The 25525-nt window shown below is 40.6% G+C and overlaps 1 protein-coding gene across 1 annotated transcript in view; it reads right to left on the reverse strand.

Moving 5' to 3' along the window:
• Positions 1-25525, reverse strand: part of ADAMTSL1 (ADAMTS like 1) — a 312286-nt gene that overhangs the window by 47308 nt on the left and 239453 nt on the right. Inside the window, exons 17-19 of the mRNA XM_030470560.1 lie at positions 11415-11625; positions 3114-3293; positions 195-348 (exon numbers count right to left, since the gene is read on the reverse strand). Of these exons, the coding sequence (XP_030326420.1) occupies positions 195-348; positions 3114-3293; positions 11415-11625 (545 nt within the window). The remainder of the gene's footprint in view (positions 1-194; positions 349-3113; positions 3294-11414; positions 11626-25525) is intronic.

The following is a 25525-nucleotide window of genomic DNA, read 5'->3' on the forward strand; positions in this document are numbered from 1 at the left end:
TCAGCCACTGGCTTGCCTTATTGCTAAAGCATACTTGTTCACAGACAGAAAAACTTAGCAGCAACAGCCATTCTTCAAGACCAAGTAACACTAGTGCAAGAGAAGGTTTTGGAACAGGTGACAGGATGGATGTCTTAGTGATAGACATCCAAGCCCCCTTTCCCCAGACACTCCTGAGCATCTTTTCCACTTACTTGTGCAGGTGCCTAGAGCACAGATCCTGGTCAAGGATGAGAATGGCAAAGGTGAGCACAGTGAGGAATTTATGATGACAAAATGCCCGGTTTTCAGCATCTTTCTGCAAATAGCATTTCGACTCTGGGTGCCCTCTCCGCAGGTCACTGAACACTAGGCACAGAATGAGAAACATTAGGAACAAAGTGTATTAAAAGCAAAAGGTGGTCCTGTCACACACCCCCCCTCACCTCCCGTATCCACACTGCATACTCGTACCATGGAACAGATCTGTTATAGCTTTCAAAATGTTGCAGTGGAATAAGGCAGAGCAGCACCCAGCCATTCAGTTATAAACAGTGTAGGCACAGTAGGGAGACAAAAATCTGGTATTTTCTGGCTTTTGAGGCTTTGAATCTTCCCATGCTCTCTTTAGTACTTTTTCTATCAGATGGTGTCCCTTGTATTAACAGTACTGTGCTACAGTACAAAGCTTGTCTTTGCATTTTGTTTCTGTATTTCTGCATCTGCTTGCTGGAAGAACTCCTGCTCGTAGCCAAGAGCAGACCACATTGGGTTGTACTTCACAGATACATCCTGTTCTGCTAAAATCTGGCCTAAACTTAATATTTGAGCTTTACTGTTGCAGATGTATTACAATTATAGAATCATAGAAGCATAGAACCAACTAGGTTGGAAGAGACCTTTAAGATCATCAGGTCCAACCATTGCCCCAGGACTGCCAAGTCCATGACTAAACCATGTCACTAAGTGCCTTGTCTACACGTTTTCTGAACACTTCCAGGGATGGTGATTGCACCACTTCCCTTGGCAGCCTGTTCCAATACCGGATCACCCTCTCGGTGGAGAAATTTTTCCTAATATCCAATCTAAACCTCCCCTGATGCAGCTTGAGGCCGTTACCTCTTGTTCTATCACTTGTTACTTGTGAAAAGAGATGAGCCACCTCCTCACTCATCCTCCTTTCAGGTAGTTGTAGAGATCAATAAGGTCCCCCCTGAACCTTCCCTTTCCAGACTAAACAGTTCCCTCAGCTGTTCCTCATAAGACTTGTTCTCCAGACCCTTCACCAGCTTCATTGCCCTTCTCTGGACCTGCTCCAGCACCTCGATGCCTCTCTTGCAGTGAGGGGCCCAGAACTGAACACGGTATTTAAGGTGTGTCCTCATCAGTGCCAAGTACAGGGGGATGATCACTGCCCTGGCCCTGCTGGACACGCTATTTCTGATATGGGCCAGGATGCTATTGGCTGCCTTGGCTGCATGGGCACAAGCTGGCTCATGTTCAGCTCCATCAATCAGCACCCCCAGGTCCTTTTCTGCCAAGCAGCTTTCCAGCCACTCTTCCCCAGGCCTGTACTGTTGCATGGGGTTGTTGTGGCCCAAATGCAGGACCTGGCACTTTGCCTCATTGAACCTTATACCATTGGCCACAGCCCATCGATCCAGATTGTCCAGATCCCTCTGCAGAGCCTTCCTACCCTTCAGCAGATCTACACTTCAGCCAAATTGGTGTCATCTGCAAAATTCCTGAGGGTGCAGGAAAATTCCTGAACCAAATCATTGATGAAGAAATAATAAATAGATGAGTGTTTCAGATACCAGTGAGTTACCTCAGGCTGGTAGTTACCACACATGTCATACAGAAAGGAGTATTAATTATTATTAACCTGTGGTGCACGATGCACTGGTGGGCGTTGTTAAATGGAATTCAGCATGACTATTTCTTTTTATATTTATGCATACAGCATCATAGAAAGTGAGAATACAGACAGTGCCATTGCACTAGGACCCAGGCAGCAGTCTGTAAAGGTGGTGGAAAGTGGGTTGAGTGCTGTAAAGCTGGAAGCACAAAGATACACATGCACTTCTGTAGGTGCAGGAGGTGTGGATAACAGGAATAGGAGACGAAGCGAGGTGGAGAAAACACACTAAAGGTAAGAACATAAATCATGTTGCAACTGCTTGTGAAGGAGGACAGATTGGGAATAGAATTACCATCTTCACTGCCAGAATTGCTATGTTTCTCCTGGCAGCAGACTTCATGAGAATATCTACTTATCTGACTAAAATGTCAAAATAGATCAACATATAAAGAGTGTAGGTGGGACAGCTCTTTTAGGTAACTGGTGTTTCTTTCACAATTAATACAATTTCCACCTCCTTACATGAAAGAGAACTAGGAGAGTGGTGGCAGAGATTGTAAGTAAGATGAGGAATGATTTTCATGCTTACTATCATTAAAAGGTCAAATTATATTTTCAGTTATACTGTTATAAATATAAAAGAATTTTTTCTTAAGCCAGTTGGGGCCAGAAAGGGAGCCTAGGGAAGTGCAAGAGAATTCAGTAGAGTGAATTTGTTCTGCCAACCCTAAATTGAAGGAAGGAAGTAGCTAGCTAACATTGCATATGCAATGTCCTAGAATGAAAGAGGCTTGGAGTCTGTAATGATGTGACTATAGCAGACTGCAGGAATCCCTTCCTTCTCTTCTCAGCATCACAGAGGAAGGCCCCAAAAGGAAAAAGCTATTGAAAACAGAACAGCCAGGCTTTGGGAAGAAGAAGCATTTAGCCTGGGGGAGTAAAGATTACTCTTCATTGATACCTTGGATGAACATAAGCATAGTCATGGACAGAGGCAGGGATTTATTGTTTTGAGCATGGGTTGTGTTTATGCCAGAAGGGAGGTCTTAATGGTTTGGCTGGATGGCTAAAGCACATCTGTGGATGCAATCTCCAAAAAATAACATTGAGCTAGTGATCACGTCCCCTACCAGGATGACAGGGACAGATCACAGGACAAAATTGGGAATAACACGCTTTGTGCAGCCTAAACTCATTTGGTTCCTCCATCCCAAATGAGTGACGAACTTCATCACCAAGAACAGCACAATACTCCCACATACAAACAGCATACCTGCGTCCAGTCAGCGAAAAGCCACTCACTCGGACAATCCTCATTTTTGCAGACTTGTTGGGTAACTGGTCTTGGTGTGGAGCAGAAGGTTTCTGGCAGTTCTAACAAGCTTCCATCTGCCAGATGCTGCTTACAAAGTGTATCTCGCTTCTGGACACCACCGCCACATGTCTGTGAACACTGTGGGAGATTAAAGTCAGCCACACATCATTCTTGCACCATGGCAACTTGCAGCAAAAATTACTTGTGAATTTGGGTAGAAATCAATACTCTGGCCACGTAGAAAATATATGTTTAAAAAAATAATTCAGAGATGTCAAAGCAGACTTCTTTTATAAATGTCAAAAATATTTTAGAAAGTGGAAGCAGCGTATTTTGCTAATATCTAGAAAAATTGCTTCAGTATTTCTGAAATGTGCTGTTTTCAGGTGTTTGTACAAAAGACATGGAAACAATAGGTAACAATGGCAGTATGGACATGGAAAAGTTGTCCTTTCCTGGAAAATGAGACACTTGCACATCATGTGGAGGATCTACATCCTAATATCTCTGTCTGAGCTCTGACTGTGCTACTGACAGTGCTGAAGAGAGTGGAAAAGTTGTCTCCAGCAGCAGATGATTCAAGACCTTCATTTCCAAGATTCAATTATAAATATTAGATAACAGTACCTATAAACTAAATAGTTAGCCTGAAGTACATATTCAAATTTAGCTTTTTAAAAAAGGCTTGTATTGGCAAGAAAACAAATGGATATTTGAGGGTGTGACAAAGAAAAATTTCCTCACTTTATCACTTTGCCTTTTCTGCTTTTTGTAATTTTCTCATTTCTTGTTTCTGATCTGCATGAGGTCTATTGCTAGTGCAGCTCAAAACTAAACTGTCCAGCCCAGAATTCCTGTCCTTGAAGACTTCTTTCATTACAGCATTTCTTTGATTTTTAATTCATACAGAAGCTGTATATCAGCTGCAACCTGCTATTAATCCCAGTAACTGGTTTATAAGGTTAATATAAGAAACCATTAGATATCCATGCACTTCTTTTATACTTATGGCTGTCATGACAGCAGTGTGTACTCTTTCGAAAAGGTAAGGAGGAAGGTTTATTTCCGTCAAAGTGAATTGGAATTATTAATATCCAGAGAACCCACCTCCCCTCTTTCTTTAATCAAATATTCCTTTCTGTATCCATTTTCTAACCAAGCAGGGCAGGAAGTTTTGAACAAGCAGATTTAATAGCTTTCCCGAATCTTTTTTGTAAACTTGGTTGCTCAGTCCTTTCTCCTGAGGGTGTTTTTCTTGAAACTGATAAAAGCCTCCCAGTTCTTCTGCTCAGTCCAGCTAGCTCAACTCTTTTTCTCCTAGCAAAGAAGAAGAGGGAGCTTGCACTACAGTGATGTGACCAGAAGTTGCTTATAGCTTGCAACATGGGAGTTATGCTTGAGAAACAGAAAACCATATGAAGAAGTATTAAAACTTATAAGCAAGCAGTTAAAAAGGGACTGTTTTAGAAAATCTTGCAGTCATAAAGGGTCCTTCTCTCTTACATCTCAGGCAGAGATGCATGAACTTTAATGCTAGCCTACTTATTTAGAATATACATTTTCCTTGAAAGACAGAAAGAGAGTGCAGAAAAAGATATTTATATTCAGTTGGATTTGCTCTCTAATGAATAAAAATAGCTTTTTTCCTACTTACTTAAATGCTACAAAGCTCAAAGGCTTAAAAAAGTTAAGCAAGTAAAATAATACTTTAATTTTCAACAAAACATTTATCAATCTTTCATTTGAAGACATTTCATTCCTGAGGAGAGAGTAAATCAAGAAAAATATGATTAAAAGTATTACTGTAGATTGCCTAAGGACTGTCATCGCATATCAGAGCCAAAATGGGTTAGTAACTGTACGAATAAAACAAAAGTATGTTCCTTCTGTCAATCAGTCAAATCCCAGGAAGTCTTCATATCCTTCCATCACTACTAGACAAAAGGATAAGACAGAACAGATCTTTTCTTGCTTCTTGCCTTTCAGTCACTTACACAGCTTTGTTCCGTGAAGAATAACTTGCTACTCAACACCAAACTCTATTGGTAAGTGTCAGAGAGAGCCAAATGCAGTAATGTGATTCCTCCTTGTCTGCAGGAATGCTCTTCTAGGACAGTCCTGGATTACTGCACTGGAGCTGTGCCTGGACTTATATTTCACCTCTGGAGCCTGTGCTGCCCCGGGGTCTTTGCTGATTTTTCTCTAGTGCAAGCCTCCAGCCCTCATGTTTTTCCAAGAAAAGGGGTAATCAATAACAACAACATCTACTTGTATTTACAGGAAATTTGAAACAGTAGTTTTTTGAGGATCCTCACTCAGACATTTCCCATCTGAATAACGCGGTCTCTCTGCTGTTCAAAATGACCTCACAGCACTGTTACAACAGAGAAAAGTACTGTATCACAGGGTGCGTGTATCACAGGGTGGTTGCATCTCACCCACCCAAGTAGGTAAAGAGTGGCTGTACTACATCCCCTGATATTCCTGCTCCCCACAGCTTCTGAGCAGAGACAAGCCCAATATCCCCTGACATTTCTTCATGAGGGATCTGAGACTTTGACAGGGTACCAACTACCAGAGTGACATCTTCCCACACTGCTCCCTGATTATTCCTAGTTCAACAATTAGCTAAAGCAAACATAAGGCAAGGCAGATAGCAAAGATGAAAACCCATAAACCCAAGTCTGCTAGCCAGTCATTCCTGGTTTTGTGCTGCCTTTTCCCATATGCTGGCATAAGCATTTGTGTGGCTGTGTAGTGAACGCAGATGTGGGAAACTAGTCTAGGCTAAAACTAATCATATTTCTGTCTAGCTTTAACCAGGACCATTGCATGATTGCGCAGCACTTCTGGAGATATAAGGGAGTGGGTGCTGTAAGGGCAAGCAAGAGATCCCCGCAGCAGCTATTTTCTTCTTTTGCAGCATGTATCCTAAACTGCTGGTGAAATGGTGGCCTTGGCACCTCCCACAGCAGTCATTCCTTTGGTGTCTGTTCTGCTCATATAACGATGTGCAAATGATAATTAAAATTAAGAACTGATGGTCACCACTGAAATCAAAGAGGGAAAGCAGGACATCCTTCTGCCTCAGCACATGCCTATGAGCATCTATGCACATGCATACAATGAAGAGGATTAAGGCAAAACCATCATTTCTATTGTTTGGGAGGCAGGGAAGCTAGTGTCTTCTCAAAATTGTGGAAAAAGGCAATTATTAATGAAAAATAAAGGGCTAAGCAACTGTCTCTCAGCATGATAACTGCTACCAGTTTGGGGCAGTAGCTGAATGTTTGAAAGTATGTCATTTTATGGTAGGCCTGCCTACAAGGACAGGTGAGGAAAGGATTGCCCTACTCCTCATCTCTCCCAGGCTGTTTAATTTTGCACTGCTATCTGCTCAAGGTGGTGGGACTACAGCAGTACATGTTTTGGCCTTACTCTCAAAAATGAGTTCTCTGCTATGACTCTACAGTAACATAAAGCATCTGCAAAGTGAGTAAACATTTTTCTCTCAGCAGGTCTTCCAGTCGCTTTCTAAGGCCTGACACTTAAAGATTTAGAAAGGACTTCTTACAATATTGAGAAAAAATAGCTAGGGAAATATCTGAAAATGTTACTTGTTTTCCTATGCTGACTGTGTTGTCGAGCCATTGTTCTAATTATCTTTGGAGCATAATTATTTTTGGAGCAAAGATATCCCCAAACACCAAAAAAAAAAAAAAAAAAAAAAAAAAAATGCAGAGACTTAAGCTATGGCACTTATTCAGTAACAAACCAAAGGACAATGAAGATTTAGTAGAATCATATAATCACAGAATGGTTTGGGCTGGAAGGGACCTTAAAGATCATCTAGTTCCAACAGCCCTCCCACAGGCAGGGACACCTTCCATTAGACCAGGTTGTTTAAAGCCCTGTCCAACTTGGCCTTGAACACTGCCAGGGATGGGGCAGACACGACTTCTCTGGGCAACCTGTGCCAGTGTCTCACCACCCTCATAGTAAAGAATTTTTTCCTAGTATCTAACTTAAATCACCCCCTGTCAGCTTAAAGCCATTCCTCCTTGTCCTATCACTATATTTCCTTGTAAAAGTCCCTCACCAGGTTTCTCGTTGGCCCTCTTTTCGTACTGGAAGGCTGCTGTAAGGTCCCATAAGCCTTCTCTTCTGCAGGCTGAACAAGCCCAATTCTCTCAGCCTGTCTTCATAGGAGAGGTGCTCCAGCCCTCTGATCATCTTTGTGCCCCTCATCTGGACTTGCTCCAGCAGGTCCATGTCCCTCTTGTGTTGAGGGCCTCAGAGTTGAATGCAGTACTGCAGGTGGGGGTCTCAGGAGAGCAGAGTAGAGAGGGAGAATCACCTCCTTTGACCTGCTGGCCACACTCCTTTAGATTCAGTCCAGCATACGGTTGGTTTCTGGGCTGTGAGTGCACACTGAAGCCGGCTCATGTTCAGTTTCTCATCGCTCAACACCCCCAAGTCCTTCTCCTCAGGGCTGCTCTGAATCTCTTCTCTGCCCAGCTGGAGATTGAGATTGCCCTGACTCATATGCAGGACCTTGCACTTTGCATTGTTGAGTTTCATGAGATTGGCACTGGCCCACCTCTCAAGCGTGTCAAGGTCCCTCTAGATGGCATCCCTTCCCTCCAGTGTGTCGACCACACCACACAGCTTGGTGTCATCATCAAACTTGCTGAGGGTGCAATCAATCCCATTGTCCATGTCGTCGAAGAAAATGTTGAAGAGTACCGGTGCCAATAATGTCCCCTGAGGAGCACCAGTTGTCACCGATCTCCATATAGGCATCTGGCCATTGAGACCAACTTTCTGAGTGCAACCATCCATTTACTAATGGATGTCTCCCATTTGAGGTTTGCAGAGTAGGTATTGCTAAAGACTTGTAAAAATGTGTTCTGGGTTCAGCTGCAACAGTTAATTTTTCTCCTTCCTAGCAGCTGGTGCAGTGCTGTGTTTCTAATTCAGTCTGAGAACAATGTTGGTAACACACTGATGTTTTAGTTGTTGCTCAGTATAACTTACCCTGAGCAAGGACTTTTCAATTTCATGCTCTGTCAGTGAGGATGGGGACAAGAAGCTGGGAGGGAGCAGAGACAGGACACCTGGCCCAAACTAGCCAAAGGGGTATTCCATACCACAGCACGTCATGCCCAGTATATAAACTGGGGGGAGTTACCCAGAAGGGAATATCACTGCTTGGGTTGGGCTGGGTATTGGTCAGCAGGTGGTGAGCACTCGTATTGTGCATCACTGCTGTTTATTGTTTTTTTTTCTTTCCCTTTTTAGTTTTGTATTCTCTCCCCTTGTTATTTCCATAACAATAATAATAACAACAATAATAATCATAACAAAACAACAATAATAATAATTATTATTAGTTTTAGATTTTACTTTAGTTACTGGACTGTTCTTATCTCAACCCGTGGGGTTTACTTTCTTTCAATTTTCCTCCCCATCCTGCCTGGAGGGGGTGGTTAGGGGGATGTGAGTCAACAGCTGCATGGTTCTGAGTTACTGGCTGGGCTTAAGCCATGACAAAAGGAAAGATCGTATCCACTTTCCTCCAGAAGCACACTACTGAAAGCAAGATAAACATCCTAATGGATTTAGCTAAGGAAAAGAACTATTTAAAAACAAATAGTCTTGATTCTGTAAAGAGATATTTAAAAAATCGCTTGGAATGTTACAACACTGATAATTATCATGTGTTTATCTGCCAAGAACACTGGGACTTCTAACAGCATTTAATTCAGACAACCCTTCCTTAAGTTTAAATCTTTTGTTTTGTTTGTTTGCTTGAAACTATTGTGAGAGAGTGCTCTGAAAAGCATGACAAACTCCAAAGATGAGACCAAAGACATGGCTTCAAACCAGGCTGTGTGGCGACCAGATGATACCCTCTAGTGTTGGTGAAGTTTTAAATGACCTTCCTCAGTGTGAGGAGAGCACCTTCCTACATGGCCCTCTGTCTCCCCATACGTGGGAAACCCTCTGAAGGATCTGGGATGAGGGGAGGTGTTGTGGGTCCCTTAATGCAAAGAAAGAATTTCTCCTGCTGGAGGGTCCATGGCAGCTCTGCTGCATGACTGGAGCTCACCTCCAAGAGAAGTCTCAGCCACTCGCATCTTGTTCAAATGATCTTTTCCCTCACACATTCTAGGAGCCAACAGCTGTAATAACCCCTTGGTGCAACAGAGTCTCCTGATGGTGAAGCTTTTCACATGGAGGTCATTCAAGGGAAACCTGTGTGACACTGAACTGCAGGGCCTGGCCTTCCTACAGGGTGGAGATAACTGTACAGAGGTTGGTGGTGTAAAGAAGGAAGACAGATGTCCTTAAAAATGAAAGAATGGAAATTAATTTTGATGGATTAGGCCTTTTTTTTTTTTTTTTAAATTTATTTTCCTTGCACTATACTTGTCTAAACAGAGGCAGAACCCAGTAAGTAGAGAAGTACATTTTTTGTGTGGTTTTCTCCTGGTGAAAGGTAAGCACAGGAAATACTCAGTGCCCAAGTGGTGAGGAGCTATGTACATAGCTGGTCAGCCTGCAAAGCCTGTGGAAGAGCAAAAGAACTATGACGTGACCTTTGTTAAGCTGCAGCAATGACCTGCAGCTCAGGTTCTTTCTCTCCACTCAGCCAGAGACGGCAGCAGCTAAAACAAAGGTGTGAACTGAGCAGTTTGATTTAACTCATGATTAATATGCTTATTAAAGCCTTCATAATTAATTGAGGTCCCTCCTCCCTAAGAACTGCCACACCTTTCAGAAAGACAGCATGTTTGAGAGCAGATAAAAGAATGGCCAAAACATTACTTTAGACAGGCAGAAATATATGTATTCACACAGTTGAGGAAGATGTTCAAATGTTGAAAAATGTCTGTTTTAAAATAGCTCTAGTGGTAACTATTTTGGTACCATTCTAGGATGGCTTATAGCAAATGGTCATTGTTAGAGGAAAATCAATTTTTCAGCAAGCTGTAACATATGTCTCTTCTAATTGTTCACATAAACTTGTGGAAAATTTATTTCTGCAAAGACTTTTTGGCCAATTATAGGATTTTAATGAGCATAGGAACTCGTTCTAGCATATGCTAACTTTGAAATGCTTGCCTTTATTACGTCGTGTGCTAGTAGAATATTATTTGCTATTTACAAATATAGCATTTATGACTATAGCTAGAAACAGTCAAAAGTACAACTAAGCAAATACGTGTATGTAAACATCAGTAGACAAATTAAAGCATGAAATATCACTGAATTCTTTGAAACATAGGACTAATGCTGTAGGCTAGTTACCTCGATTCAGCAGAACGTCAGTGTGACACAAATCTTTGTTACTGGGTTGGCTGCCCAAACCCAGAGATGACCCATGAGTCAGACTTATCAACTTCATTCAGTGAGTACATTAACATCTCCCTGGCTGTTAAGAGGGATTTTATAGATGGAGAGTGGGTAGGCATATGTAAGCACCATATTTTTCTCACAGGATGAAACGAATCTTTGCATCCAGTAGAATCAAAGATTTAAATAGGCCTTTTGCTTGCACCTCCACCACACAGCAAATTTTTCCTTTACTCTTGACGACAGGGCAGGATCCTTTCTTCCTGTGCAATATTATATCCAACAGAAGCATCTCTAAGTTTTTTTGAATTATACGAGTGTTATTATTTGCAACCAGATGGCAGCAAATAAACTAATTTCAGGTTGCATTCCAAAGATGGAAATCCTTGTACAGATCCATTGAGTAGACAAAAATTTTTAGTGTTCTGGTAATAAGGCATCCATCTCCCAGAGGGAAGTGCCTAACACTCATTTGTGACTCTGAAGGATGAGGAGCGTTTCTTGTCCTGAACTGAATTATTATTTGAGAATATATGGAATACACAACACACTTTAGAGGTTCTCTCCTCCTTGATCCTTATAGCTTTGTGTTCCTAGAAACCTTGACATTGCTAAGCCAAATCCACTCACGGCAGCTGACTCTTATATTCCAGATATTTTTGTCTGGAATCTACAGCCAGATATTAATAGTTTACAGTAACTTTGCATTTGAAGTAGCTATAGTCATTATTTACCTCTGAAAACGATGCATTTGCAAAAAGGCAAACTTTTTCAGTTTTTGAATGGCTTCTTGGAGTGATTAATGAATCCTCTTGATGGGCGAAAGCAAAATGCTGCATCCATAATGCATTAATGGCTCCTTTTAACAGTCATAAAATGAGATTGCACATACATTCTTACCTCTTGCCATTCTGTAGGATACCAGGATGGTGGGCAGTCAAAGCGATTACAGGCTTGCACAAGGGATGGCTTCGGTTTATAGCACAATTCGTCTGCCAAAATGACGGTCTCATTAGTTTCTCTTGACAGCAGGTGAGAACAGAAGACATCCCGTGTCTGCAATCCAACCCCACAAGTAAGACTGCAGGTGCTCCATTTCCCAATCTCCCATCTGTGAAGGGGTCAACAGAGAAAAACCTTAAGCACAGAATAAGGTAACCTGAAATTTTCTTTTTGTAATGACAGATGGCATGAAGAAGCAGTAAATGAAAGGGAACTCTTCTTGGATCACCATCACCCTTCTTGTAGCTGCAGGATGAGGTGGACTATTTACTGTTCTTTTGCATTTTCAGTTCTTGTCAAAGGCTCTTGGACTTCAAGTCTTTGGGACTCCTGCAATATCATGGGAATAGTTTTGTGTCCTACAGAAAAAGTTTTTGGTGTGCAAGAGCCTGGCCATTGTATTTCAAGACTGAATGATTTGATCAGCTGGCTTTTTTTCTGTCTTTAACACCAACAAAAAGAAGAAGATATTAAGAAAGTCCATAAAAGAAATGTATCAATGCATTGCTGAGCAGGAATTTCTTCCACAAGATCTGGTTGTTGTGCTCCTGACTGACTTTTCTTTGCAGTGGAGGTAGGGAGTGCTAAGGCCTTAAGAGATGTAATGGGAGAGCAGGGGGATAGGTCCTCTTCAACTCCTGGGTGAACACCTGCCACTGAGCTGGCCTGTCTCTATCTTAGCTATGTAAATCCTGCACCAACAGGATTGTTGATGACTGAATTTCAGTGTCTATAACATTAAAACCACATTTTGCTCTATGAGCTTTATTGAACACAACCTCTAATTCTTTCAGCCGTACACAGAAAATTGTTTAAAATATCATGTTTTCCACTCTTGTTCTCTACAAGAATGCACTTCAGAGATACGCAAAAATATGCACACAAAAAAGTCCTACATTCAGAATGAGAATATAAGAAAATAATCTTCTCATCAACTTTACGTGAAACGCTGCTCTGGCCTGGACATACTCCCACATGTCAAATGAAAGTGTGAGAGCTAGACTGCCACTTTTTCTAGTCCTGAAGAATAGCTTCCTTTTGTGCATGACATTATTGAAACTGATTGCTGGGGGAGCAAATTAAGCATCCAGGACAAGGAAGGCTCAAAGAACCTGCCCTTGAAGAAAGCAAAGCCAGGCAGAAACTAAAGAGACTGATCATGAAGAAAGACACCCTCAGGCTCCATGAAGAATTAAGACAGACAATACAGGAAAGTTATGAAACATGCATGAATCATGAAGCATGTTTCAGCAGCATGAAGCAGAATTTGTGGAAGAAGCAGAGGAAAATGACTCTGGTGATTAGAGATCAGCCGTTGACAGAAACTGTTCAGCATATCTAAAATGCATCATGTTAGTAAATACATTATGGAAATAATCATTCAGGGTTGTTCCATCCTACAGTCACAGAACAATTCTAACTTCTCTGTTTTATAAAGTTATTTTGAGCATTTGTTCCCTCCCTCTCAGTAACACCCACAACAAATTGAAACCTCTAGTAGGTAAGAAATATTTTTTCCTTCCTATGTGATAATGCTGATGGACCAAAAAGCCACATTATTCCCCTTCTGTGCACCATCTGCTCATGATATTCACTGATTTTATAACAGGACAGGGAATGTCCTGGGCATCATCATAAGCAGTAATGACACTGTAGTTCTCTTTTAGACAACAGCCTTGTTTCTACTGGTAGCAAGGACAAAAATTTGTTTAACCCTTTCTAACAATGAACACATCCTGCATACTGAGTTAGAAGTTGCCATGGTCACTTTCCAGGCCATAATACACTAAAGGCCACTAAAGCCTGATATAGGCACCGGGAGCTACTTAGCGGTGGAATAGGAGTGACATCTGGCAGCCAGTTAATCTGGAGTATGTTCTCCATATGAATGATCTTGGGGGAGAGGTCTTCCCAGATTTTCCCATAAAGTTGTCAGTTAGAATTAATGTGGATATCAGCTACCCTTCAGTTTTGGCATGGTCTAAAATAACATATTTGAGTAGGTGCTGAAAAGAAGGCATTTTCTTATTTCAGAATCTATTTTGATACATGGTTAGTTGCCAGAGTTGCTTATTCAAGTGATGGTAATAGCTGTTGCCTCCAGCAACTTGCTGTTTGTCACTGGTGTTAAGTGCACAATGTCTCAGTGGCTAGCAGGCCACATAAACTCTTTGGACATCTTGGCTTCTGCAGAAGGTGGTGTGTGTTTCTTCTTCCAGAAAGAAATGCTGTGTTTCAGTAAAGAGAAAGGGTTTGTTTTTCCAGTGTTTGAAATTTCTTTTGCAGGTTTCATCTATTGCCCTGCTTGTAACATCGTTTTGTTCACAATTCTTTCCAGCTGCTTTAAACAGGAGATTCCTTAGAGGTGCTCAGGAAATATGAGGTCACATTCTTTCTTATCCTTGTACTTTCATAGTCCCCAGTGTCTTTTATGGGCTTTCATACATGGAAAGTAAAGAATGTAGAGATGTGCAAAGTGGAGCAGGGTTGTGCAAGTAACCAAAATCATAAATGACATATATGATTGGCAGAATTTCAAGGTCCTAAAAAGCACAAGAATATCAGTGATAATTTTACAGAATAAAATCACAGGGCTGCAGCATTATTTATAACAGGTACAAGTGCTTGCAATACTTTGAACTATGATTATCCTACTAAATTTACAATTTCGTTTTTAAACTACTTGTACTGTTGGAGATTTTTTTTTAAAATACTGGGTTTTGGGGGGTTTTTTTGGTTTTATAAATAACGCAGTTTTACCCTTACTGTACAATGTTATGTGATGCTAACTGAAATAATTCCTGTTTTATTTCACGTGGTCCTTCTCTATGCTTTCTTCTGTCTCTTTTTGATTTTGGGTGTTTCAGCCAAGCCGAAATACATCTTCCAATATGTATGGCATACAAAAAAGAATGCCATGATGTCCTGCATGCATCTGACAATAACAGAATTAAAAATCAAGTAGGAAATAATCCTATTCTTAAAAAGGTAAATATGGTAGTTACAGGATCAAGCTAAGAGAACCTTGTGCAAGTGGAACTGGCATCTTTGTTAGCTCACCATGGCTGTTTTGTTCAGATTTTAGGAAAAATCTGCATACTTGCTAGTTTATAACCCAGCTAAAAGTCATCAATTTGGTACTTCCCATATTGCTTCCCAGATCTTGGTGAATAGATTGCACAGTTTTGGTCTGAGACATTCTTTTTATGCCTATTTTTTTATCCTCCACTAGTGCTGAAAGCTAGACAAACGTGTAACAACAGAAAGAGAGAGACTATGCTGGACGTTGTCCTCACCAACAGGGAGGGGCTGGTAGGGAATGTGAGCCTGGAGGGCAGCTTTGGCTGCAGTGATCATGAAATGGTGGTCTGAGATCCTTAGGGCAGTGAGGAAGGTGCACATCAAGCTCGCTTCCCTTCAGGAGCGTGGAATTTGGCCTCTTGAGGGATCTACTTGTTGAAGCACCATGGGATAAAGCCTTGGAGGAAAGTGGAGCTCAAGAAAGCTGTCTGATTCAAGGATAATCTCCAAACTCAGGAGCTATGCATCCCAAAAAAGAGGCAGTTGGGCAGGAATGCCAGGAGGCCTGTGTGAATGAACACGTGGAGCTACTGAGCAAACTCCAGCATAAAAAGGAGGCCTACAGAGGGTGGAAACAAATCCAGGTAGCCTGGGAGGAGTGTAGAGAAAGAGTCCAAGCAGCCAGGAATCAGGTTAGGAAAGCTAAAGCCCTGACAGAGCTCAATCTGGCCAGGGACATTAAGGGTAACAAGAACAACTCTGTAAGTACTTTGGGGATAAAAGGAAGATGAGGAAAATACGGGCCCCATCCAGAAGGAAACAGGAGACCTGCTCACCTGCGACATGTAGAAGTACAAGGTACTCAATGACTTTTTTGCCTCAGTCTTCACCGGCAAGGGCTCCAGCCACACTGCCCAAGTCACAGAAGGCCAGGGCAGGGCCTGTGAGAATGAAAAACTACCTGCTGTAGGAGAAGATCAGGTTCAAGATTATGTAAGGAATCTGAAGGTCCACAAGTCCATGATGAGATAAATATGTAGGTCCTGAGGGAACTGGAAGATGAAGTTGCCAAGCCATTATGTATCATATTTGAGACGTTGTGGCAGTCCAGTGAAGTTGGTGCATAAAGAGGTTGGAACTAGATGATCTTTAAGTTCCCTTCTAACCATTCTATGACTCCGTGATTCTATACTCTCTTACTCTGTCTTTCTTTACTGCCTAGCACAATGGGACTCTCAGCTCGGAAGCACTGTCTAGGCATTAGTGTGTTACAAATAACAACAGAGACAACAATGCCTTTTGAAATGTCCCTCTCGCTGCTGCAAGAATTGGAGCCCACGTAATAATTTTGCTAGATAGGCAGACCAGAAAGTGACACCAGCTAGTAAGCAGGTACCCAAGCCGGGAGAAGCTGCTAGAATTAGAATTCTTGTCCCAGTGGAGCCATGAGCCTTCAGAACAGAGTACTCTTGCCCCTGCATTGTCAGTCTGGAAAAAGTAAATTATGTAGGTTAAACTTGAAAAACGCATAGTCTTGAGCCAAAACAGTATGGAGCCAAGGGCTTTGGATCAGTCTCTATATGCACAGTATATATGGTCATAAACAAAGCATTCTAAGCTGTTAGGTTCTATAACTAAAGTATATTTTCTAGACATATATGATTTCATCCTGACAGAGTCCCTTCAAGCACTGCCAAGAAACCTGAACACTGCAGAGGAAAGGTAAACACCCTTCTGTTCTTAGACCTCCCAAACTAATTCTAAAAAAATTAAATTATTGTCATTTTTATGTGGTTAAACCATATGAAAGTGATACAAAATAGCTCTTCTTATTTCTAAAATAAACATTCATGAGTGTGGAGAAAGGTTTGCCTGGAAGTGTCTTACTTAACATCTGACACCTGCCTGCATAGAGACATTCATCAGCGCATAAGGGCGGGGTGGTAGCTGTGTATGCACATGCAACAGAATGAGTAAAACACATGCTACGTCAATACTGGCTTCCTCTTGCCCTCTGTCAACCTGTCTTTCACTGGACCCTCCAGACTGAGAAGTCTACTCAGGGCCCATACATCTTCTCCCTTCATTTCTATTGTTGATCTGGAGCTGTGCTTGTGGCAAATCTTCCTGTTTCATAGATGTTAAAGGCTTTCTTGAGGCTCCTTAAGCAGATTTATCTTGGATGAAGCCAGTATCCTCAGATCTTAAATACCATACAGACTGTGATCTCAAACATTGGACTACAGAGAGAGTTACTTTGGATAGCATACTTTACTGCAGTGAGGCTATAGGTTTGAGGTGAGGACTCCTAGCTCAGTTCCCAGCTTTATAATCAAACCAGTCTCAAAGAAAGTGCTATAGTAAGTAAGAATTTTTTGTTCAGCTAATTTTTTATTCAGCTGTTACTCACAGTAAAATCATATTGCTGCTTTGAAATGAAGTGTGAGAGCTAAGACCTTCTAGGTGTTTAAACATGGATCTGGGTCTCTAGGAAGTGATCTCCCTACTGCTATGGTTCAGTTTGTGTTAGAGAGAACATTACAAATATATGTTCAGGATACACACACCTCAGAGGAAAACTGAGATTTTTAACTAAGCTTTGAAAAAATTAATACTCGATTAAGGGGAAAAAAAAAAAAAGAAAAAGGCAAAGTACTTTTAAATTAGTATTAGCAACAGAAAAATTATTCACACTTAGCTGCTGTTCAATGCCAGCCGGAGAAAAGCTGTTGTTCAGTATCACCAATGTGACACGGAAGCTAAACAGGCAGGAAAGGTTTCAGGTGATTATTGTGCACGAGAGACGCTGAGGTGCTTTTCTTCAAAAAGCATCTTCCTTGCAAGTGAAGGGAACCATTAGAGAAATCCCTGAGCAGCCAACATATGCAAGCAGATTAAAGGCTCAATGACAGTGCTCTGGGAGCTGGCAGAAGTGGCCTGCATTCAGACTACAGACTTAATGATATCAGTTAATATTGCAGCTCATTATAGCTGAACATGGCAGGGAGCCAATATTTATATAACAGAGCCAAATAGGGGAAAATAGAGGAGGAACTCACAAGTCAGAGAAGAACAGAGGGTAAATGGAGCATGCAACATCTCTACAAATGGCAACTTTGGTTGCTGGAGTAACCCTCTAACATGCTTCAGGCAATACATATAGGGTGCTCTCCATGCTGGACTGTCTCATAAGCCAGCATCTTTTCTTAGGCCACGTGGAAAATGTTAAAAAACAGCTGTTCCCAAAGGAGAAATCATCAAGCTTATAGACACCATAACACAAAGAAAGAAAAAGCTCAGCAGGTAAAAAAGATGTGCAATGAACTGATTCTCTGTAATCTGAAATACCATCTAAAATGAAGCATTTAAAAATGAGATAGTTGAAAATGCATATAAATGACATTGAAAGAATATACAAGAAGCCTGACTTCACAACCTGTAAGATAACAATATTCATGAAAAATGATTTTATCCCACAGAGTCACAAGACTCTCCTGAAATCTAAGGATGTCTATGCTGAATGATCAGTGCAGGAAAGAAGCAAAGCAGGTATCACTGGAATGAATGGACAAAGAAAGCAAATTCATGAATGGAACAGTGTTCAGATAACGGCAAACAGGCTTAAGTAATTCTCTAGCAAGTCCAAGTTTTATGAGCAGTACTGCCACAAAACCAGCAGATAACATGAGCTTCTTGCTGACCCAGCTGGCAGTATTACAGGGATAATATTTTCATTGGGATGAACTGTTCCTGAACTATTTCACCAGAGCAGAAGGTACAAACAGGCTGCCTCTCAAAATCAGGCATACGAGGTTTTTCTCTATATTTTTAGTAGGAGAAGAGGAGAACAATTAAAGTTATATATATATATCTATATGCTACTTTAACTGAACTCAGGAAACTCCCAATGCCTGCTTATGTTTGAGTTCCCTTCAATGCCTTTGTTGCAATACACTGTTAGTAAGGCAGTGCAAGTTCCAAGTGCATATCCAGATCAAACCTTTCCTTTTTATTTTCCCCTTTGAGATCTTGAAACTGTGACTGATAATCTATTCAGTAATTCATTCACTTTTTTGCAGTAAAAGATGTTTTTCCTCAAATTGACATGAAGAGATCCAAACATGCAGGAGCTCCTCAAACAGAGTGAGGAGGCTTTAAACACATTTTCATTCGTAAATAACCAAAACAACCATGGTAAAGTATTCAGATTTATGCAATTGTTGACCAAGATGTGATTCTGATTAAAAAAATCCATGGAAGGAAAAGTTATTATATTCAAACCAACATTGCCAAAAAAGTTACTAGGTATATAGTCAAACTTGTACTAATAATTTCATATTTCCATCCTAATAGTTATATAAATACAGGTTTGTGTGCAGAATCCACAGACTAAGGAATGGTGACAGCACATTTTCAGCAATTAGGGCTATATTTTTGATTCTCCTTTTACCTACCTATCTTTTCATATATAAAAATTTATTACTTTGAAAGTATTGGGTATTCCTCAGACTACTGCTATAATAAGTTACTTCAGCAGTTCTGTAAATAGAAGATATAATGGTGCTCTTCATTTCACCCCTTTTTAAAGGAAGTGATAGAAAAATCAACCGTTTGTAAGACCCTGTAGCTTATTTCACAGGTTAATGCTGCAGTGAAAAAGTTAATTCTGGCCATTATGCTACAAAACATATGACTTCATATTTGGCACAAGAGCAAAGACATGCTCTTTGCAAGGTGAGATTATTTCAACACAAGGGTGTACTAATTTGGGAAAACTGAAGATCTGTGTAGAGGAAAAATTATATGGGTATATAGCATTCTGAATAAGAAGTGTGATCTACCATTCTTTGAAGTAAGAAAGAACTATAAGTTATTAAAAGAAATATTTACAATTGCGCTTTAATATTTTACGAACATACTAGTCTGAATGGAATATAAACTGAAATGGAGGAAAATGTTTATGAGTGAAATCTAGTGAAGAAACAATCACATTATGTAAAAAAGCAATACAGCTGGATAAGAAGTCTGAAATTTTGATCTAGAAGAGCTGGAGGAAGACTGCGAAGGAGACCCCAGAGCTGCTCCATTGACCCTGGAAACTTGCAAGTTATTTTGCTTCACATTTAGATATGACACACATGGCGGAAAAGGACCACTCCGTGTGGAGTCCCCTTGATGACTTCACTGTAACTGCTGTTCAGAAATGCTGAGGAGCATCAGTTACTGCTCCACCACTGGTGATGCATCCCGTGAGAAAGGGGAAAGGTGGGCTGTCAAATACATTCTGGACGATCCCTTAGCAACTGGAAAGGGTACACAGGGGGAGATTATGTTATAAAAAAGGGAAGATAAAGATAAATGGTTTTAGGTCACAGACTAATATATTTTAAGGCCAGGGTGGTGTTACAGTAATGCAGGGTAGGCATGCAGATAATGCAGGTACAGCATAACAGAGCTGCCTAGGGATGGCAGCTTGTTTAGATGTCTGTACAGTCCCATATTTAGCAAAGTAAACCTGAGCAACAATGGCATTATGTTTCTGTCACTGAGCCCATGACTCCTGTTTGAGCTGGTTTTCAATGTCAAGACTTCAAATAAGGGTGAATCTACCCTGTCTGACAGCATATTTCTTCTAATGTCTGATTCTCCAGCCCACTCCATCAATGATTCAAGATCCCAGGAGGCTCTGTGGGCTATATTTTAAGAGGCTGTAAAACATATTATCAATGCACTTCAGTTCAAATTAGACTTACACACATCCCACTTAAAAAAAAATAAAAAAATGTCAGGAGCCTGTGAGGGATTGGAAATCTTTCTGTGGCTCAAAGAGACAGTAACACCATCATTTCCTCATTAATGCTAATTCTAACTTACACCTCTGAGAAAAGGTGTAACAACAAAACAAGAACGGCTATCTCCTGCCAGTAAGGCTATACTGCAGTATCTGTAGACAAAATGACTTGCAAATCTTCTAACCTTTTTCATGAACTAGACAGAGATGCTCTAATATTTCACTTGAGCAATGCATAACACATATGCATTGACACCCTTCCAGACCCAAAGGTCATCCTTAATGGATTAGAGAAAGCTCTGGCCCTTCCACGCATATTGGATTCATTTCAGATTGTCACTAGGAGCACATCTTATACTAAGTCTGACCTATCACGTCCCCAAAAGCATCAAAAAACTTGTCGATTTTTTTCTCCTTTATAGTTTGAATTCATCTGGGAAATGAAATAGAACAAATGAGATGGACAACATTGCATTCACTAAATAAACATTAAAGTAATAAGAAGTAATTTATTGCAAACTCAAAACAAGCAGATGCAGGGGAGAGAAAAAAGAAAAAGAAGACAAAAAGAAGGGGCTAGACCCTAGCCTAGCTCAGGCTATCTTAACCCTGCAGTCAGGTAACAGGACCACGCAGATGCCTTCCTGTCTTTTCTTGCTAACGAGAGGTTTGAAGGAATAACGGGAGAGTGTTGGGGTGAAATTGTGTGCTATTCTTAGGACTGTCTGCTTTTTCTTCACTGTGGTGGGTTTTTCTGGTTTGGGGTTTTTTTTGTTTGTTTGTTTGTTTGTTTTTCTTGATTTTGTGGCATTCAGCTGTTCTTTGTTGTACATAAATAAAGTTCAGTTTTGAAAATATGCAAGAACAAAGCTGTAGAATTTGCCTGGAATTTCCTCCATTTTCAGCCATCTGGCTTTCATTGCTCTGCTTCTCTCTCTACTCCTCCATACATGTTTACCAAATCTTTTCAATATGCGTTGACCAAGCTATTGAGAAGTTATAATTAATGATACAGTTACAACATTCTCTTTCACCCCTTTGGTAGAGCCTGTTGGCTCACCATCAGGTGCTCATGCTGTTGCTGTTACAAACAAGTGCAATTATATCTGATTAAATGATGACTGCCTCTGTATTTTGGGCTGTGGAGGCTGAGGAAAAGACATTTCAGATGGGAGTCATTTTGTTGTTGAAACCAACAAAAGTAAAGCCAACATTGAAACAGGTTTAAAGGTTTTTTTTCTCATTGTTTCTGGAGCAATTTAGAATACAAACATAGCAATTAGCAAAACTGAGTGATCTGCCATTCTGTTTTTTGAACTTAGAGAAGAAACTTCTAGACATTGAACAGCTATTCTGCATTTACTTCTGGGAAGACTGTGATTTGCTCAAGTACTGCTGTGTAATTCTGGAAGTGATATAGCTTGATCGACACAAATTACGTAACTGAATGACTGAATCAAAATATTTATAGTCTTCATTCTTCTTTTTTCTGGAGAAAGCATGCTGGATCAAAACTTCAAAACATCCTATATCCTTTTTACAGAAATATCAAAAAAGGGCATTCCAAGTTAATGATACGAAATTTTACTCTGTACCTACTGTGCTGAAAATCAATTATTAGCTCCCATCTTAGCAATCAGCTCCACAATGTTTCACTATTTCTTAGTTTAGTGCAAAATGGAAATTTTTGTAATACTGTTTTTCAGCACAAAAGGGAATGGACTCTTTTTCTGCTATTGTTCTTGAAGCAAGAAGCAAAAAACTCTCTGCAAAGTGTGAAACCACAGGAAACTCAGTTTCTTGGGATGTGAATACGAATGAAGTCTTCCAATTTTTGTGTGCAACTCTTCTTGGTTCTTCTTTCTTCTGTAAGAATTTAAGGGTGAGATTTTGCTGACTCTATACAGCTGTGAATATTTGAAGACAGATTTCTACGGTTTGAAGACAGATTTCTGTCTTTCTTCAATGGGCTCAGAATAGTAATGCACTAAGATATTAAGCCAGAATTTCAATGGAAATTATAAAGCTCTCTCAGCTGCTATATAAGCACAATCACCCTTCAGTGTTTTCATAAATCTGAAGTGTTGCCGGTCTACTCTAGCTTTTACCATATTTTGTTCCAGCAGAGACCAGAGCAATTAGGAATTGAAGAGGATGACACTACCACAGATGAATTTCAAGTTGAAGCATCAAGTGAATAATGAAGTCTTCTAGTCTATCTACATTTATTCTCAGTAAGCAGCAAAAAGAACAGCAACAGTGAAAATCCCTTTAGCAAGTGTCCCACATGAATGATGAAATAAAACCATAATGAAATTACTCTTCACCGACTACTCCTGTAGTATCTGTCTTGAGGTATATGCCTTCTGACCCTCCAGAAAGGATGTCTAAATTCTGTGGCTCAATGCATTTGTTTATCTGTAGTAAACCAGATAAATCAATTGCTGGCCAGGAGAAGCTTACAAAACTAACCCTTTGAGACGCAGTGGAGAATGCCACATGTAACCATCAGTGCCTGCAGCAGAAGTAACTTTAAGCTTGGAAATAATAATTTTTAACTATTATCCCTCTTCAGCTAAATGAGATCTTGAACTGTATTAAATTCTAGACATACATATTAAATTCTAGCCATGCTGTGCGGTTTCGTTCAAGAAACATCACTGGAATAATTTGTCTAAATACACTAGGAGGAAATTCTTATTCTTTTGGGCAAGACTTCTCAGCTTTTTCTTCATGCTGTGGACAATATTCTCATGTCTCCTGAGACATTCATCACTATCTCAGTTGCCTTTTCAGCAGACTGCCTCCTCTACCCACCACAACTGCGTGCTCCAACAGTCACTTACACATCAAGGACATTTTAGGAAAGTGGTTTTTACTTTTTTAGCTTCTGTTAATGCACTTTAGCAGATGGAAAACAGAGAGAAGAGCCAACACTATGAGACCAGCCAGCTCTTTCTATAAGCTGTCAGTGAAAGCTCTGGGAAGTATCAATGGTTCACAGATTGCATTTTGGAAACTTCTGTAACAGGCATCTTAGTTCACAGCTATGGTGTATTACAAGTTTTGGACTTGTCAGTCAATAGCAATGCCTTCATCAACATTCATAAGGACAGGATTTTAGCCTAAATTTCCATCAGATTCCTGGATCAAGTTTTCTTGAATAAGAATCCCAAAGCATCTTATGATTAAAACAGACAGAAAACCATAAAGCTCTCTTTTTTCTCTCCCCCCCCCCCCCCCCCCCCCCCCCCCCCCGTATTGTCTTTGGAAGCCTAAAGACTTAATGATTATAAAGCAATACTCTTTACACACTAAATACTGTCAGTTTAATTGCATTTAATTCAGTGGCATTAGCAGATGTAGCACTTCAGAAGCTTGCAGGAAATAAGGAAGTTTTCATGTCACAGCCTGCCTGGGAGACACAACTTTCCTTCTAGCCTCTCTTTCCATTATCCAAGCTGCCTGCTGTCTGCAGCCTTGTGTTTTAGGCCTCCTTGTTCTTGCCAGAGGAACCATTTTGCAGAACATGTGCTGTTCTTCACCCCGTGCTACTTAAATCCCTGCAGACAGGTAATTTCCTCCAGACTGAGGGGGCTGGAGGAAGAGAAGATGTATATACAGGGGAGGGAGTAATTTCCCCTTTGCTCAGTTGCATCCCTACAGGTGTCTCTCCCCCGCCACCTCAGTTCCCTTTCACCTCTGCTTCACAGCCTGATTCTCACTTACAGCATGATTATCTTGTAATCCATTGAGTGAACTACATGCCTGAGGTTGCATTAAACTAGCTCCACCCTGGCAGCGAGGTTACCATAGTGGTACGGATTATCACACACGCTAATTCAAAAAGCATTCACCCAGTTTCTCAGACTACTTTTGTAACACAACTCACATAAATACTGGCCTACATGAGTGTGCCTTATATTTTCTTAACCAGTGAATATTCATTTTCCACATCAGAATCAAAGGGTGATCAATCACCCACCATGCACTCTCATATCCAGTGATGTTTCTATATATCAATTGCAGCAAGGTGTTCACCTACGAAGTTCTTTTCAAGCATTAATATAATATTTGTGTGTTATTGCCAGCAGTACAGACAATTTAAGAACATCAGGGTTGCAATACCTTCATAAGCAATTCTTGTAAATCTTTTGCGAAACGTGTCAGCCTATTTGGCTTTGCTTGACACAGATTCAAAATCTTGATCATTCAATCAAACCATTAATTCTGTCACTATCATTCTTTGATGCTGAACATGTTAGATGCCATATTTGATTTTTACTGTGAACCTTTTTTGTGTACCCAAAATCTACTAATATTCATAATGATATAACTTTTTACAGCCTGCTGCCATATAAAGCATACATACACCTACCAACATACACTCTAAGGAATATCTACCACCTGGGCAGCACTGTTTTAAATAATCCAGAGTTATAAATCAATGTATTTAATATGTGCCGCACTACCAGAAGAGAGTAAATCCACCTGTGTACATCTGGGAATAGAGACAATATGTATACAGTATATCTTGAAGTCTTGACAGGCCCAGGTCTATTTAAACAAACCAGACGAACCTCATGACAGCTATTTTCTGTCAGAGAGGGTACAGATGTAAATCTCTGGGAGCAAAGATATGCTATTTTTAGGGTCAGAAAGGAACAGGTTCTGTAAAATCTCTTCTGAGAGAGGAGGTTGAAGAAGTCTCCCTAAACTTGACAAAAACAATTCATAAACTGTCTGCCTGCAGAACCTGAATAGGCAAGTGGTCTGAAGTTTGCACCTCCCGGTCAACATGACTGTGGCGTAGAGAGGCTGTAAGTCCCTGCAGTCTGAGAAAGAACATTGTGCGAGGCAGTTTGTGACTCCAGAACAAAAAGCCTTTGAGTCTGGGGTCACAACTTATTTAAAAATCCTTTTTTCATACTGCTGGTGTTGTTTGAATGGCTTTAGGCAACATACTGGGCACAGATCTGCTGAGCTCAGACAGCTGAGTCTGTGGTACTGCAACCTGGGGAGCCATCTCAGGCTCTCATCTGAGTGTTTTACTCCAGGAATCATTTCAAGAATGCCCAGATCCAATGTCCAGATCCAAGCATCCCTAGCTCCAAATGTCTTAGATTCATGGGAAGCTTGAAGATCAGTTTCTCAGCTTCATTAGCAATCACATCTGAAGTCTGGAAAAAACACGTAA

This window comes from Strigops habroptila, chromosome Z, assembly GCF_004027225.2.
Source record: "Strigops habroptila isolate Jane chromosome Z, bStrHab1.2.pri, whole genome shotgun sequence".
NCBI classification, from domain to species: domain Eukaryota; kingdom Metazoa; phylum Chordata; class Aves; order Psittaciformes; family Psittacidae; genus Strigops; species Strigops habroptila.